The 18528-nt window shown below is 41.6% G+C and overlaps 1 protein-coding gene across 4 annotated transcripts in view; it reads left to right on the forward strand.

Annotated features, from left to right (window-relative positions):
- Positions 1-3773: 3773 nt before the first annotated feature.
- CDC42BPB (CDC42 binding protein kinase beta) overlaps positions 3774-18528 on the forward strand; it is a 97955-nt gene continuing 83200 nt past the window's right edge. For 2 of the 4 annotated variants that reach the window (XM_063439613.1, XM_063439614.1), the window contains exon 1: positions 3774-4317. In XM_063439613.1, the coding sequence (XP_063295683.1) occupies positions 4143-4317 (175 nt within the window). In that variant the 5' untranslated portion in view covers positions 3774-4142. The remainder of the gene's footprint in view (positions 4318-18528) is intronic. The other 2 variants (XM_063439615.1, XM_063439616.1) reach the window with 1 other exon arrangement.

Genomic DNA, 18528 nt, shown 5'->3' on the forward strand with positions numbered 1-18528 from the left:
GCTGCCTGACAGCCCAGGCAGCCCTCCCCCGGCATATGAGGCCCCCGGGGGCCATGTGATCACTCATATGCCGGGGGAGGGCTGCCTGGGCTGTCAGGCAGCCCTCCAGAAGAGGATAACAGCGGAGGTGAGTACGCCGGACCTCCAGGGGCTGCAAGCCGTTACGGCGCTCTATGCCGCCGCAACAGCTTTAAAGCCGCGACGGCATAGAACGCCGTAACGGCGTTAAGGGGTTAAGCTAAACACCATAACCACTACAGCATACTGTAGAGGTTATAATACCAGGAGTGCCCTGGTTTTCCCTGTTGTAAGAAGTCACACTATTATTTTAACTTCTTACCTGGGGTATGCCAGTCGTCAGCACCTTCCTCCGATATATCTGGAAGGGACTGAATGCTCTGTGTCTGAGTTAAACTCAGCGGTGCAAGGCTTAGTGCATTGGCTGAGAGCGGTCATCTGATGCGTTTAGCTAATGAGCTAGACATGCATTACAGGGTTTAGCTCAGGAAAGCTAATGGAACGTCCTAAGCAGGGCGATCACATGGCCCCCTATAGCTGGGTGTGGATCTGCCAGCAGGGGGGCTGTCTAAAATATTAGACAGTCCCCCTGCTGGTGGGATCTGTAAAAAAAAAAAAAAATTAGACAAGTGTAAAATTAAATTAAAAGTATTTTATATATATATATACAATATATATTATATAATATATATACATATATGTAACGTCATACGTAATGTATTTTAATATTAATATTAGTATATATATTAGTATTAAAATGCACTTAGAATGACGTTACATATATATATATATTATATGTATATATATTATATATATAATAGATATATACACATATATTATATATATATTTATATATATATATATACACGTATAATTACAATAATAAATAAATAAAATAATTAAATAAATAAATAAAATATTGAAACAAAATTTAAAATAAATTATATATTCATATGTAATTTCATTCTAACTGTATTTTGTTATTAATATATATATATTGGTAACAGAATACACTTAGAATGACATTCTATATATATATATATATCTATCTATATGTAAAATACAAATAACCGCAAATATATATATAGAGATAAATACATATAATTACATAAAAGATTACATTAGCATAAACGTAGAATTTAAATACCTATAAATGCATATATATTAAAATTCTACGTGTATATTTAAGTAATTTTTTAACATAATTATGTCATTGGATTAGTTAAAATTTGATTGACATGCCTGACAACACAGGGAGAAAGTGCAGAGAATTTAATTCACAAGCATTATATTTGTATACACACCCAGCCTGCTGAAAACACACACACACAGACTGCTGAATACACACACACAAACCGCTGAATACACAAGACTGCTGAATACATGCACACAAACTGCTGAATATACGCACACAGACTGCTGAATACATACAGACTGCTGAATACAGACACACACACAGACTGCTAAATACACACACATACAGAGACTGCTGAATACAAACGCACACACACTGCTGAATGTACACCCAGCCTGCTGAATACACACCCAGCCTGCTGAAAACACACACACAGACTGCTGAATACACACACACAAACCGCTGAATACACAAGACTGCTGAATACATGCACACAAACTGCTGAATATCCGCACACAGACTGCTGAATACATACAGACTGTTGAATACACACAGACTGCTGAATACAGACACACACACAGACTGCTGAATACACACAAACTCAGACTACTGAATACGCACATACTGCTAAATACACACACAAACTGCTGCATACACACACTGCTGCACACACACAGACTGCTGAATACACACACACACACACACATATATATACCTACTCTCAGGACTCAGGTCCTGCTGCCATTCTTCCATATGATTGTCCTGTAGCTCCTGCTGCTCCCATGCGGACTCTTTTAGTGGAGAGGGCAAGGACAAGGTGCAACATCCCATCTCAGCCCTCTCCACACAGCCAAGCATCAATGAGTTTTTGCACGGCCGTAGAGCGCTGCACACATTGGTGGCTGGTGCCGATTTTGCAGCACATTCTCCTCATAAAAATACCGGTAACTGTATTGTCGCTATTTTTGCAATACCGGCACCGGCCACACAGCATCAAATACTAGGTGTGCCGGTAAAATACTGGCCAGGTGGCAACCCGCCCAGACTAACTGCTCGATTCTATACCTCTTAGGGGTTTAATCAGTTTAGTTTCTCTTGATGCAACCCTAGTCACACCTCCTCTGACTGGAAACAAAATGGTTTCCTTTTCAATCAGTGTTAACTCAATTTAGAAGTTTTTAATCTCACACTCCATAAATTGAACTTTAATCGCACACAGCAGGCTCCTGAAGCATCTACAAGGCTATTATCAGAGCAGGAGATACGAAATTCCAAATTAAACATTATTTGCAATAAAGGAAGTATAAACATTAGATGACTCGTTACAGGAAGTGTTTAGGAAGGCTGTGTAAGTCGCATGCAGGGAGGTGTTTACATTGGTGACTATAGTGTCCCTTTAATAATTTAAATTAAAGGCTAGTATAAGGCATGCCTGGCTGGATATGAATTTATTTCCATCTTTTATTATTATTATTATTGATGCTCTGTTACCAATATATTACCAGACACCAGTCTGTTTCATGATCACCATTGGTTATATGGGATATAAAAAACCTTTTTAGTGCAGTTTTATCTGACAATAAAATAAAGCCTGTTTTCCGAGTGTCCATATTCTTACTGTAATGCAAGGGACAGGACAGCCAGCAGCGCGGTTGGAGGAGGTTTGTCCCTCCGCTCCCTCCGTCCTCCTCCTTTCCCACTGTTATTCCCTAGGGAGGTGCAGTGCTGCCTGCTGACCGGAAGAGGGCTCTTCCAGCATTGTTGTGACGTCTCCTCGGACATTCCTTCCCTTTCCGGTGGGCGGGGTTTCGCTCCCGGTCGGCTCCGTGATTCCGATCCCCAGGAAGAGGGACAGACAGACAGACTGACAGACAGGGAGCGGGCGGGGGCGGCCATGTTAGCCGCCGGTATCGCTGTGCGCGGAGACTGAGCGGGGAGCCTGCGGTCAGTGTGCAGCCTGGAGGAACCCGTGTGAGGGCGGGGTGGGGGGCACAGCCCGGTACATGGACCCCCGGGGCCTGGGACACAGACAGCGCCTGCATCTATCGGGGGAATAGGGAGACCACCAGCACCACTGTGCGCACAGAGAGAGAGGCCCCAGCACCATCACCACTGTGCACACAGAGAGAGAGGCCCCAGCACCATCACCACTGCGCACAGAGAGAGAGGCCCCAGCAACCAGCACCACTGCGCACAGAGAGAGAGGCCCCAGCACCATCACCACTGCGCACAGAGAGAGGCCCCAGCAATCACCACCATCACCACTGTGCACAGAGAGGCCCATCAATCACCACCATCACCACTGCGCACAGAGAGGCCCCAGCAATCAGCACCATCACCACTGCGCACAGAGAGGGCCCCAGCAATCAGCACCATCACCACTGTGCGCACAGAGAGGCCCCAGCAATCACCATCACCACTGCGCACAGAAAGGCCCCAGCAATCAGCACCATCACCACTGTGCACACATACAGGCAGGGTCCTGGGATACAAGCAGAGCTAGTGAGTGGGGGGCCACATAGGGTCTAGTTTCTCACCTATAGGCAGAGGCTGTGAGAGGGGGCCACAAGGCCCTGGTATTGACCTATAGGCAGAGTAGGTGGGGGGGGGGGGGGCATGTAGGGACCTGGTATTCACCTATAGGCATAGGCTGTGAGTGGGGGCTACAGGGACCTGGTACTCCCCTAGAGGCAGAGGCTGTAAGTGGGGGCCACACAGGGACCTGGTACTCCCCTAGAGGCAGAGGCTGTAAGTGGGGGCCACACAGGGATCTGGTACTTCAATATAGGCAGAGGTTGTGCGTGGGGGCCACACAGGAACCTGGTACTCGCCTATAGGCAGAGGCTGTAAGTGGGGGTCACACAGGGACCTGTTTCCTACCCTATAGGCAGAGGCTGTAAGTGGGGGGCCACACAGGGACCTGGTACTCTCCTATAGGCAGAGGCTGTGAGTAGGGGGCCACACAGGGTCCTGGTATTCATACACGGAGATGTCGGCCAAGGTACGACTGAAGAAGCTGGAGCAGCTGCTCCTGGATGGACCCCAGAGGAATGAAGGGGCCCTAAGTGTGGAGACCTTGCTGGATGTGCTCATCTGCCTGTACACGGAGTGCAGCACCTCCACGCTGCGCAGGGATAAATATGTCAGCGAGTTCCTGGAGTGGGGTAAGTGGACATGGTGCCCTGTGGGGTGTGAGAGATGGGGTTGTCTTTAACCCCTTAATGACCACACTTCTGGAATAAAAAGGAATCATGACATGTCACACATGTCATGTGTCCTTAAGGGGTTAAAGATGGCGAGGGGGGGGGGTGCTTGGTTGATAAGGTGTTGGTATAGCCAGTGCTACTGGGAAAATGAAATGATGGATGATATGAAATATCAGAAAGGTCTTGGCATGTATGGTGAGGACATCATGGAGACAAGGTAAGGAGCAGGGCACTGGTCCTAGGCAAGCAGGATATACTGGCAAGTTGACAAGGGGCATTCAGGTACAGCACCAGCTTTGGGCAAATGGATTAATGCTTGATTTGCCAGGGCCACTGTTTTCTTGAGCTCATATCACTTATTCGTGCAGATGGAGAGAAATTAAAAGTTGCTGTTCTGCAGGATTCGTCCATGACTTTTCAACTTTTCGTTCACACCATCAGCGTGAAGAAGTGAAATTTGTTAAGGAAAACATGATGAGTCTGGCAACCCTCAGCTGTGTGCTACCCATGGACATGATGTGTCCCTTAGCACCATGCTGGCAATAGGGAGTGGACCAATAAGACAGTTTAAACTTGGCTGAATGGTATAGTGAATATCGTGGGTGGAAATGGGAAAATGGGTCAGAGTGTCAATATGGGGAGAGCAGATAAGTTCCCCTGAATTCCAAAAAAAGTAAGACAAAATACATTTGGTCAGGTGAAAAACACAATCCTAGATTGTAAGCTCGTTTGACAGAACACTCTTCACTTCTTGTTTCTGTTGACATTATTTTGTTTGTTACTTTGCTTTTCCATTGTAAAATTTTAATGTGCTGTGGATTAATGACCCTATAAAAACGAGTAATGCTTTAGAATATCTGTGCCAAAAACGGCCCACATGTGGAACACTGATAATCTAGGAAAGTCTGGCACTTTTTAAGAGATACAGCGAACACAGTTTGGCTTCACTGCTGTTAGTCTAGCTCAGCAGTGTCATGTAATCTTGAAAAGGTTATTGTCAGAAGTCATTGGGCCAGCAGGGTGGAGTCTGATAAACCAGCCAGGGGCCAGTGAAGGAAATGGTTTAGCCTACTAGATGCTGTACTGAATGCTAATCTAATAGGCCTGTGACTATTACATAGAGCAGAGCACGTGCGCCCATACTATTCAATATACCTAATCAGTTTTCTCTTTTATTTTCACAAATCTTTTCATATACCATCGTGTCCAATGCATCATTGCTCTAATCAAGATTTTGTCCTCCTAACAAAATAAAAATGGTTCTTGCTGTTTGAATACTTAAACCGTTCTTGGTGTTGTGCTGTACTGAAGAGATTGGGTCCAGATGTTAAAAATGCATTTTTTCAAAGCATGGTCATTGCACTACTAGTAAATAATTTTGTTGGAAGCATGATAACATTTCATATTGCCGGTGCTTACTTACGTAAATGATCAATTCTAGTCTGAGTGTTATCTTTGGAGTAAGTTAACACATCTATCCTAATCCAACGAAGCTGGAATATCTTGTTTTCTCAAAAAGTGTTTATCATAAGGGAAGATAAAGGAGGTTTTATGGTTTCTCACTTGGGGTGTGACAATTACTCACTGTTGTGGTTACAGTATTGTTACTGTATAGTGCACAATGTGGCATATACCATGTTTGACTGTTCCTGATACACTGTGTATTTGGCATATAATGCATGTCTAACTTGGGTAATATACACAAGTGAACAACCGCTAAAGAGAAAATAGATCTATAAACAGCTGAATAAACAAACCCATGACTTGAACCCTCTTAATAGCAAGGATTCCTAGGCCAGCCGCTTGTCAGATTTGAATAAGAGTGATTGCAATTTGCAACTGCCTTTTAAAAGGAGCCATTCATATGTAGTCCAAATGTAGCCTTTTCACTTCATTTAGGGTTCCGTATTCATTCACATGATCATGTTATACCCATTTAAGGCATCCCTACTGGTCTTATTTTAGTGATTTATAAGAAAGTAATGATTGTATTGTGAGGATTAAACTCAATGTGGAGTTTCCCAGTTGTTTTTAGTTTTTTTTTTTTATAGTAAGTAGAGTACTGTCAATACAGCTACTTAGCTAAGCTCAAGAATCAGAGGGTATGTGTAGCACATGACTCTGTTAGTGTAATGTACCAGTAGTTGTCCTTCAGTTTACACAATCTTTAACCCAAACATGTCCAAAAGGTACTGTGTTAGTGGCATCTGAGGCATTCAGTATGGGTGTTTTTTTTTTTTTTTTTTTGGTTTTTTTTACACTGTAAGACAAACTAATGGTTTTTCTCTAGTTAATGTTCTCTACTATAATTTTATTTACCCCTAAATATTTTTTTTTTTTATTATTATTTTGTTAATGTGGTAGTAATTTCACAGAAAGTGGCAGTGAGTTCTGTAATATATCTATAACCTTCTGCTGTAATTGCATGGACAGCATCGATGTCTCTGTTGGTCCTTATTGCTTTTTGGTATTTTATTCTTGTGTAGTGCTGGCATTGCAAACTCCATTAACATAAATAAGCTGATCTCTAATAAATATGACCTGTGGTTTGCCATTCATGTGAGTCCATGGTATCACATGACCTTTTCCATGTATTTCCTCTTCCTGCCCATCCTGTTTCTGATGGCATCCTCTGTTTTGTGGAATGTGTTTAAGCTTTATAACTCAGCGGCTGTATGTATGACAGCTAGGTCTATAAAATATACTGCAGGAAGCCTGTGGTTTAAACACTTTCCTTGCACTAAGTAATCCCTTATCTCAGTGCAGGCTGGAGAAAACCTAGTAATGAGAAATGTATCTTGACTGTTTCGTTTTCACAACACTCATATAACTTTGTCTTTTAAACGCAATCATTGTACTTTGTGACTTAATGCAGGGCTTGACAAATTTGCTTGGAATCTAGGAGCCAGGTTTTTCAATGTCAAAAATACACTTCTAGTCACCAGAACTACTACAGCTCAAAATAGTTGTTCTGGTGTCTATAGCCTGTGTCCCTGCACACTTTTCATTGTAAACCCTGCCTTTTCAAATGCAGTATTTACATTGTTGTCTAGTAACACTTCTAGTGACAGTCACTCAGATGGCATCTAGAGGTGCATCCTGGGTCAGTGCTGCATAGTGCGCAGCACCTACGTCCAGCATCTCCACACTCTGCCTAGAGTCACCTAAACAGACACACTCACTGACAGACACACACTCAATCACCGTTGCTGCAACAATCACACACATTCATGAGACCACTCAACCTCCCTACATTTTGGACAGCTGTAGTGATTTGGCTTTCCCTGGGATCCATTGGGGCTTCTGGAATTTCCCTGCTCTGCTCTCTAGAGCACTGTTTTAGTGATGCCGAGGCCAGAGTAACGTCTTATTCTGGCTCCTGGTATCACTTGAGAGCGCACAAGGGAGCAGAGCAGGAAGGTTACAGCTCCCTCGCGCGCCTGCCCTTCTGTCTCAATCTTAAAGGAGTCTCCCGCCTGTGCCTACACCCATGCTCTCCCTCAGCAGGCCGACTGCCCGCATGCCCATGCTCTTCATGAGCAGGCTGGCCGCCCACCTCCACTCATAGGCAGCCGACCACCTCGAGGGCTGAACGAGCCAACAAATCACGGGCGCCAGGTCAAAAATCCTAGTTGCCATGGTAACCTAGCACCTAGGATTTGTCGAGCCCTGACTTAAAGGAACGCTATTGTGTTTTTAAATAGAAACCTGTATTTCTAATGCTATAGTGGCCCTGTCCCTAGTTAGTTCCAGCCCACCTACTTTCCAATAAAATCAATATAAATTAATAAACGTTTGCGGAACATTGGGGACTTGATATGTTTGCACTGTGAGCACATCCATGCTTCGCTATAGAAAAGCATTGTATTAAGTGCTTTCCTATGGGTTTCCATGTCACGTGACAGGTTATTGCTGTGGAAACGCCTCTAATTGCTGTCAAGACAATCACAAAAGATGGAATGTGATGTAAACATTGCAGTTTTCAATTTTATTTTTTTATTTTTTTTAAATTGCATTGTTTTACATTGCAGGATTAAAGGGACACAGCCACTGCACCCAGACCACATCATTGAGATCAAATGGTCTGAATTACGTTGGTGTCCATTTAACTCAATGCACATGAATTATTGTCTAGGAAGCTCTAACTTTGTGAATAGGCCAGGATAGTCACCTCTCTGTAGCCACCTCTGTTTTCTGTGAGATCATCCGTCACGGTTATCTATGTCCAATACAATGTTTTTCATAGAAAATCATAGAGTACATGGTGCGCATGCGCAATAGCTGCACTCAGAGAGAAGCATTTCTGTATTTATCATCATGCTCTGCGTGACGATGGACATATAGGCCTTTGTAAATTGATGTGTATCCAGTGCCTTTCAGATAGCTAGCTGCTAGAGGCATGTTTTAGGTAAAATGGAAACGTTGCCATTTTTCTGATAAAAGGGGCAGTATCTGCACCATAAACACTGTTAAGATGTAGGACGTTTGGTGTTTTCATTGTCCCTTTAATAGTTGAGCAAGTTTTTTTTCTTCTGTATGAGTTTAAAATGTTTTTCATTATGAAAACAGCGTGTGCTTTGGTGTTTAAATATATATTACTGTTTTAATTAACTAAAGCCATGGATGTAAATACAATGTTGTAAAAAAAAAAAAAAAATGGATTTCTCGAATGTGTGTTTTGTTTTTCGTATGAACTGTTAATGAGATAAACATTTAGGATAGAAGTTGTTTTGGACAGGTTAATCAATAAAGTCCGTTGGAATCCTCTGTCCAAAAAACAAGCCAGAGGCAGGAAATTTTATTTCCTGTTTATATGGCTAAGAATAAGTTATGCTGCTGGGAGCTGGCTGGAAAAAGGAAGGTGTAAACAGAAATTTCAACTCGAGCTTGCACATTTTAGAAACTTTAAAAAAAAAAAAATAAATTGAATTAAAGGAACTTTTGAATAGATTTGCATAGATTTTTTTTTTTGTCTTAATATTTTCTAGTCCCTAAACAGCCCGTGAGTTTATTCATTAAACAAACTAGCATTTGTTAGAAAGCTTGATGAAAGTATTTTTATATGGAGGTACGCAGTACTTTACAACATTCAATTTGTCAGGATTTTCACTGTCATAATAAAGCTTAAAGCGGCACTGTCATTCCGAAGTTAACTTTCCCCAATCGATTCCTCTTCTCTGCCTCTCTCATGATCTGTTCTTCATTTCTTCCTGTCTGCTCTAGTTTTCTTTAAAAATCAAGACAAAGTAGGGACTATTTCTCGTCTGGAGGTTTCCTACGCCATGACCAGCTATGACCAGCGGAGGAGCAAAGTGTGCTTCGTTTCCGGTGGTCAGAGCAATTTTCCCACAATCCTTAGCTTTCCTCCCTGTTCCCACGATGATTCCGGTCACTTAGACAGGACGATGGCAAAACTGCAGAATTGCATCCTGACAGAATGAGAACAGTTTCTCCATTTGTGTTTGAACGCAATTCGGGCATTTGTTTGGTTCGCAATTTCATTCAAATTAATAAAACTCCGATCCTATTCATTGCTGCAGCTGCATCTCGCAGCCGCTTAGTAGATAGCTCCCCGATACCGTGTGAATTTGTGAGTTATCTACCAAAAGGCTGAAAGACCTAAATTGGTCTTTCAGCCATGTTTACTAATACTAAGTAACCCCTTCAGCGCCATGGGAGTGGGACCCTGAGAGTGGGGGCACCCTCAGGGCACTATAGTGCCAGGAAATCAAGTATGTTTTCCTGGCACTATAGTGGTCCTTTAATTTTCATGTGATGCTCTATTTTCTTTTAAATTCAAATATTTAGCAAATGCTATCACAATCCAGTGAAGCCCATGTTGACAATGAGGAGAAAAGTACAAACATTATTTAATTTCTCGTTTGCTCTGTCTGTTAATTGTTGAATAATGATTGACAGTGAGCTAAGGTGGCGTTCCCCAGTTGCAAGGTAATGGTTCAGTATATTTTATTTTTCATACTCCACGAATACATCTTTGTTAAATGCAAGAGGGGATTCATAAGCATATTATTAAACTCTCTGGGATATTATAGTTGCCATTTAAGAAAGTAGAAACTGCCACTTGATTAAAAGGGTAGCTAGCATTTTAGGAAGCATTGCTGACCAGTTCCTTTAATCTGATCAGCCTTGTCTACAATTTTGTAACGGTTAAAAGTCCCTAAAGTGGCAGGTACCAGGTGGAGTTATACCAGTTGCAAAGGCATTATCTTAATTTCCCTGCCCAGTTACCAACACATTCTGTCTTATGCAACTTTAATACTATTTCCCAGTGGCTCATTTTAAAAGGTGTGTCTGTGTGTGCGCATATTTAATTTTATTTAGAATTTACATAATATCATGATTTGCATATAAGTTGGACAGATTTGCTATATTGTTTGGAATTATTTTTTTTTTTTTCTGAAGTGCAACACATGAAGTGTTAATATGAAATAAATACACTAATGAGAAATCCCAAACTGCTTTGATAAGTTTACAGGCTTCCCTCTTGCAGCCTATAAATATTTAAAGACAGCACTTTTCATGTGCTGCCCTTCTGTGCCGCATAACATGACCTATGTCTAGGAAAACAAAAGATTTGACAATCATATCTACAAAATGTGCCTATGTAAACCCCAAATCAAAGACGGTCAATGAGTGTCTGCCCAGAGACTCCACATCGCAGTTCAGCTATTTTGACCAAACCATTGCAATTCTATTTTGAATTCTGTACAACTGTGTTTACTGAATTACTCCACTCCAAAATTGTTATTCAGCAAATTCCATTTTATAGTAAAATTGGAATCTGGATTGCAAAATTGAGGCCGAGGTATCTGATTATTTATTTATTTATTTATTAAAAATTCTTAAGAAACGCAGTCTTATTACCCATAGGGTCTCGATGCGCATACCAGCAATAAAACAGACAAAACAATATCCAGCAAACAACAGCATTATAATCACATGCATTTGAACCAGGTTAAAAGTTTCATGTCATCCCATACGCCTGAGCAAATAAAACTGTTTTTAAGCTCCGGCGAAACTTCAGTAGATCATTCTCAAGTCTTAATGTCAGAGGCAGGGAGTTCCAAAATTGCGCTCCCTGAACATCACTCGTTCTCCCTCCGCACTTTTTCTTTTTAAAATTTGGAATCTTCAATAAGGCTAAATCAGCCGATCTCAAGGATCGACTGGGAGTATAGCGTGTGAATTTATCCTTCAGATAGTCTGGTCCCATACCATGGACTGCCTTATATACCAAACAACCATTTTTAAACAGAACCCGTTCACGAACGGGCAACCAGTGCAAGGCACTTAATGATGGAGTGATATGGTCATTACGGGCCACACCCGTAAGTAGCCTTGCAGCTTGATCTGAAAAGATTCTCCAATACAGCTATAAACACGGCTTAGTTATTTTGGTTTTGCAATTCAGACATTTAGTTCAATGCAAGTCTGAATAAATCTCACTAACTTGAAATAATGAATGGATGAAGACCAAATTAGATGGCTTGAAACCTAGCTCACCTGGAGATATTTAGCTGGTTTTACTCTTTTGGTCTTACTGTCACAATTCCTTGCTAAATTCTCAAAAGGTCATCATTAACAAATTATCCTGCCTGAATTTTTTTCAGTTTGCAAATTTTGTGGTAGCCCAGGGGTTAATAAATTAAAAAATGACTTGTAATATATTTGCAGTTGACTTTAGTATAGCTGTTGTTTTCTTTTCTTTTTTCTTTTTTGGTCTGTGTGTTTATTTATTTTTGTAGAAATGCTTCTGTGTGTTGGTTTCAGTAACAAAGAAAATCAATATTTGAAATGGACGGTGTAGAATTGTCAATGTTATGCAATATAGCATGTGCTAAATAAATATTCACCTCTCATGATATAGTGGAAAAAACAAAACAAAAAATGTGCCCACGGAAGCTATGTATTTTGATGGAAGTAAAGCATTTTTTGTATCCGTGATAAAACCAGTGATGTAACATGCATATTGTTATTGAGTTCTAAGCAGTGTTTTAGAGTGAGTGAATCTACTGAGGGTCCTGTGAGTGAATTTATGCATAGCACACCCCATGACACTTTGCATTTTGAACCAAGGTGTTACGATGCCCATGCACTCCACACGCATTCATCCTAGACAAGTTAGTTGAAAACAAATGGATTGTTTAACCCCTTAAGGACCAAACTTCTGGGGGAAAAGAGGAATCCTGACACGTCACACATATCATGTGTCCTTAAGGGGTTAAAGTCTCTTTCAAATTCCATATACCGGTAAATCAAAGAAATGTATTAACTTGTGGGCTAATTCATTAATACTTTATGCACCTAGCATCATATAATTGCAGTTTGTTGGTGCCAAGTGTGCTCTATCCAGTTGCCGTCTTAAGGATTTTTTTCTCTTCAAACCAAGTTTGGTAATTAAAATTAGTGTACCTTTTTTTTTTTTTAATTTTAAAAATAAAATTCCCTCCCCGATGATTCATCTTGCATTTGGCATGTATTCGGTGGATGTTTTTATCCGGATGTGTCTCTGGAGCTTTTGTGCGTGTCTCTATGGTATTTCCCAGCTTGCTCAGGTGTAATCAATGTATGTGTGCATTATGCTTCCAGATTGCTTGGTGACATGGAGTGCTTGTATGATTATTTGGTGCAAAAGAGACCTAATTAGACAAAGGGGATACATTGTCTAGGGTAATTAAACCTGGAACTTGATTGAATTATTAGTTTGTATTTGGTGTTATGGTGGTATGTATGGGGGGAAAATGGCTTAAGAAAGGGATTTAATTTCTAATCACATCTTAGAGATTCTAATGTATGGTGGGTTAGATGACATTTTGACTACCGTATTTTTTTTATATTGCTGGATGTTTCCTTGTTTTACCTGTCGAGTAGTGCATTAGATTGTATCTAATCATGCTTACAGAATTGGTGCTATGCTGACATTTTAGCAGTGTATTGTCAGAGTTCAATACTCGGGACACAGATGCAGTATTGCACTGTTGCCATTTGTTACCTCTGTCTGTAAGTTGCACGTTTGCTGTGTTGCAAAGAGAACGCGGAGAGAGTAGACTTTGTTGACAGGAGTGGCTCGTATCGTGCCAGTAGATGATAGGAACAAAGTAATATTGGGGAGAGATATATCAAAGTGTCCTACAAAATAAAAATGATGTAAAATTGAAGGAGTCACCAATGGAATGTGCCTGCAGTTTCCATGGTAATTGCCCCAATGTAAAGTACTTTAACAGTTTGATAAATCTCTGCATTAGCTCTTCAATTAATGCACTACAATAGGCAACGGGTTTAGCAAAGACAAATTAACACCTCGATAACTCTCGTTTTCTATATGTATTTAACTGCCTTTGTTCCAACACTGAGGAGGTAACATCAAAAGAAAAGTGTGAAAAAAACAAAACAATTGAAGCTATGCAGGCCTACCTTTGTGAATTAGAGCAATCACCGTAGAAAAAAAGTTGCTTACGTAGCTTATATAAGTTTCTACTTCACTTTTCGAACCCTGCCAATGAGATGCTAAGCAATAATTTCTTAGAGAAAAACACATCTATTGAGGTCTTAAACGGACTCTCCACTCTCCTGTCTGCTGCCTTTGCAAACCCTCCTCTTCTAACCCTGCCCAGAATTTGTTGCTGTCCAATCACAGACTGCCCAGTTCAGTTCAATGAGAATTCTTTGCAAGGCAGGTGCTCTGAGCAATTTCTGCCTCTTGAGTTTATCTCCACTGAGAACCAAACCCGTAAATAACAGGACAGGTTGTCTGCTTAAAACTAGGGGTGTAGCCAGTTTAATTGAGAATCGTGCCAATTTCTATTGTAATCTCCACATTACGAAAACAAAATACGACACTCTAAACACACAAAGCTTTTCAGCAGCAAAAGTGCATAAGGGGTCTGGAGTGTCCCTTTTAAAGCTAACATCATGGAGGATACCTGAGATAAATGAGTTTGGCCAGTTAATTGAAATGGTTTTCTTTTCAGTGTAAATTGACTACAGCTGAAATAGGTTTTTTAAATATTTAATAAGCCTAATGCATTCTAAGTGCAGAGCACTTTAGTGGTTAGGGTCACACAAATATATGTTGTCTGTATATAATGATTTGTGCATTCAGGCATTGAATCCTGTAATGCATGACGGGGACTGTAATCCCAAGACAATACTGGGTCCCACCATACACCAGATTAGTGGACAGATCCAGATAGGTAAAAAGATGGAGACGGGAAGAGGTACGAGACAAATATTCAGATATTTATGCAGTATCGATCAAGGATGTTATCAGGGTCTTCATTTATTTTGCTGTATTTGGTGCTTGTGTTGTGGATAATGTGTATTATAGGAGCACACCAAACACCATAACCACTGCATCACTCCCACAATTGTAAGTATAATACTTTCAGGGTTGTTATTCACTACATTGACTATTCAAAGTTGACTTTCAAATTTAAGGTTAATTTAACCAAACTGGAAAAACACTCGAAATTCAACTACAATGTGCTTCCAGTTTAGCAAGGTTGGCCATAAATGTGAAATTAATTTTTAATTCTCACTTGAGTAAATAACCCTGTTAGACGTCTTACCTGGGGTTCTCCGGTAACTGCTTCCTTCCTCCACTACTGCAGACAGAGAGCCAGAAGGTAATAAAAAGGAGCCACCATTAGCTCTCTGGAGCCAAGCCTTGCAGTACAGGGCTCGTTCATTGGCTGAGAGTGCAGTGCTTAGACGGAGAGCTCCTTTTCAGAAGTAATGAAGGCGGGGGCGGCTGTATGGGGTATGGTGATTGGTGCGTTCCTTTAAATATTCAGCATCCAATTGCAGTCAGTAAGAGCAATTAAACATTCTCTGAAGTTGGTAGCAATGTAGGACATGCAAGGCCTTTGGCAGCTAGAAGTTGGCACAATATATATTTTTGCTTCCTGTAATTGTAAAAGCTGAATTTGCTTGGTTTGCCTCTGAGAATTGTTCGTTTTTAACATTGTAGCAGTGGTTGTCAGTAATGATGCAACCGATTGTAGGTGGCCAGATTTCCATCTGATTAATCTATTATATTGGCATGCTAACGTGTAAAGGAAAACTGATCACTTTGCATTATAATTTAAAATGAAATATTTCATGGGTTATAGCCTATGTATATAATATTTTGTAATGCAGTCAAATAAATAGATAAATATCAATTTTCAAAACTTATCCTTGCCAACCTTAACTCTGTGTGGTAGGCTTTCTTTAAGTCCCCTTTTACTACAAAGCGCAGCTTATCCATCCAAATACTACTCCTGTTATCAATTGCTAGTTGGCGTTTAAAAACACGGAAATAATGACAGGGCATCTGAAAAATATAATCGGGATGGTTTCAGACTATCATATTGTGATTGGTGTTAGCAGGTGAAGCTGTTTTTCTGACTAAAGATGGCTGCCCGCACTGCAAGTGTAAGGAAATTGCATAGGAAGAGTTAAAGGGACACTCCAGGCACCCAGACCAATTCTGCCCATTGGAGTGGTCTGGGTGCCAACTCCCACTACCCTTAACTCTGCAAGTGTAATTATTGCAGTTTTCATAAACTGCAATATTTACCTTGCAGGGTTAACTCCTCCTCTAGTGGTTGTCTACTAGACGGCCACTAGAGGGCACTTTTGTGTTTATCGCTGGACGTCCTCACTCTATGTGAGGACGTCCAGCGTCGCTGAAATCCCCATAGGAAAGCATTAAAAGCGTTTTTCAATGCTTTCCTATGGGGAGGTCTAATGCGGGTGCGGGGCATTGCCGCGCATGCGCATTAGGTCTCCCCCGCCGGCGGCCGCGCATACTCAATAGGTCTCCCCCACCGGATGATGTCGGAGGGGTAGGGGCGGACCCTGACCCAGCGCCGAGGGACATTGGAGCTAGATACAGGTAAGTCACTGAAGGGGTTTTAACCCCTTCAGCAACTTGGGATGGGGGGTGGGAGGGAGAGGGGCCCTGCAGTGCCAGGAAAACGGTTTTGTTTCCTGGCACTGAAGAGTCCCTTTAACTTCTATCTGCATTTGAAAAATATTGCACACACAAACTATATTAAGCACAGTTTCTTATTTTCAGTAATAATACATTATTATTATTATTATTTTGAATTGTCAGTTACCCTTTAACGCATCATTCCTCTGACTTACAATATAGTTAATCTGTTTCTCTAAACCATGGGTCGTCAACCTGGTCCCTACCGCCCACTAGTGGGCGTTTTAGGATTTCAGGTGGGCGGTAGGGATTTCCAGGTTTTGACGACCTGACGACCGGGCGGGCGGGTGCGAGCCGGCGGTACCCCTGCAACTGGGTACCGCCGTGACAATTTGCGGCCCCGGCCCGCGCGGCAAACCGCCGGGGCCGCATATGGAGAGGTCCATCGGGTGGCCCATGCTGTCAGGGCCACCCGATGGATCTGGATTGTGAGGGGGCCCGGTCAGCGCTGGGCGCTTTAACAGCGCGACCGGGCCCCCTGTGATGACATCGCAGAGCTGGGAGGAAGTGACTGCACGTCACTCCTCCCAGCTAACACTGAGAGCCGCGCGGGAGGAAGACCAGGGAGTCAGAGTGGGAACTCTGACTCCCATCCACCTGAGCCACCACTGGACCCCAGGGAAAGTCACCCTCCTGAATCTAAAAGGTAGGAAACAGGAGGGTGACTTAAATATAATGTGTGTGTGTGTCTTTGTATGTATGTCGTGTGTGTGTGTGTGTCTTTGTATGTATTGTGTGTGTCTTTGTATGTATGTTGTGTGTGTGTGTGTGTCTGTATATATGTCTTGTGTGTGTGTGTGTGTGTATGTGTGACTGTCTGTTGGTATGTGTGTCTTGTGTGTGTCTGTATGTATGTGTCTTGTGTGTATGTGTGTCTGTCTGTGTTCCTGTATGTGTTGTGTGTGTCTTGTGTGTGTCTATGTGTCTGTATTTGTGTATGTGTGTCTGTATGTGTGTCTGTATGTGTGTCTGTATGTGTGTCTGTATGTGTGTGTGTCGTGTGTGTATGTATGTGTCGTGTGTGTGTGTATGTATGTGTCGTGTATGTATGTGTCGTGTATGTATGTGTCGTGTATGTATGTGTCGTGTGTGTGTGTATGTATGTCTGTATGTATGTCTGTATGTATGTCTGTATGTATGTCTGTATGTGTGTCTGTATGTGTGTCTGTATGTGTGTCTGTATGTGTGTCTGTATGTGTGTCTGTATGTGTGTCTGTATGTGTTGTGTCTGTATGTATGTGTGTCTGTATGTATGTGTGTCTGTATGTGTTGTGTCGTGTATGTGTGTCGTCTATGTGTCTGTATTTGTGTATGTGTGTCTGTATGTGTGTCTGTATGTGTGTCTGTATGTGTGTCGTCTATGTGTCTGTATTTGTGTATGTGTGTCTGTATGTGTGTGTCTGTATGTGTGTGTCTGTATGTGTGTGTCTGTATGTGTGTGTCTGTATGTGTGTGTCTGTATGTGTGTGTCTGTATGTGTGTGTCTGTATGTGTGTGTCTGTATGTGTGTGTCTGTATGTGTGTGTCTGTATGTGTGTGTCTGTATGTGTGTGTCTGTATGTGTGTGTCTGTATGTGTGTGTCTGTATGTGTGTGTCTGTATGTGTGTGTCTGTATGTGTGTGTCTGTATGTGTGTGTCTGTATGTGTGTGTCTGTATGTGTGTGTCTGTATGTGTGTGTCTGTCTGTTATAGTGGACTATATAGTAAGTGGGCTACCTAGCTCAGCCTTCCTACTGGGCATTGATACAAGGAAGGTTACAAAATAGAAAAAAGGGGAAAAAAAGGTGGGGAGGGGAATTGAGGAGGGAGAGGAGACGACAAATGAGAAATCATATTATGCGCAAACAGAGAAGTCGTCTGAATATCACTGAAAGAGACCTTCGTTTGTTCCTTACGAAAATCGAACCAGATATCAAATATTTAGTCTCGCAGCATCAACCTCAAGGATCTCATTAATCACTAGTAAAGGTAATTTCAATTTACTTTATTGTTTTCTCATTAAACTTTATAAAGCTAAACACCTTATAAACCTGCATTAAGTAGAAATAAAAAGATAAATGTACGTACATTTATTTTTTGTTAAACACCCTCCTTTCTAAAAAATATTCCGCATTTGCGCGAAAACTGGTGGGCGGTAAGGAAATTTTTTCAACCAAAAAGATGCATTAGT

This window comes from Pelobates fuscus, chromosome 13, assembly GCF_036172605.1.
Source record: "Pelobates fuscus isolate aPelFus1 chromosome 13, aPelFus1.pri, whole genome shotgun sequence".
Classification (NCBI taxonomy): Eukaryota; Metazoa; Chordata; class Amphibia; order Anura; family Pelobatidae; genus Pelobates; species Pelobates fuscus.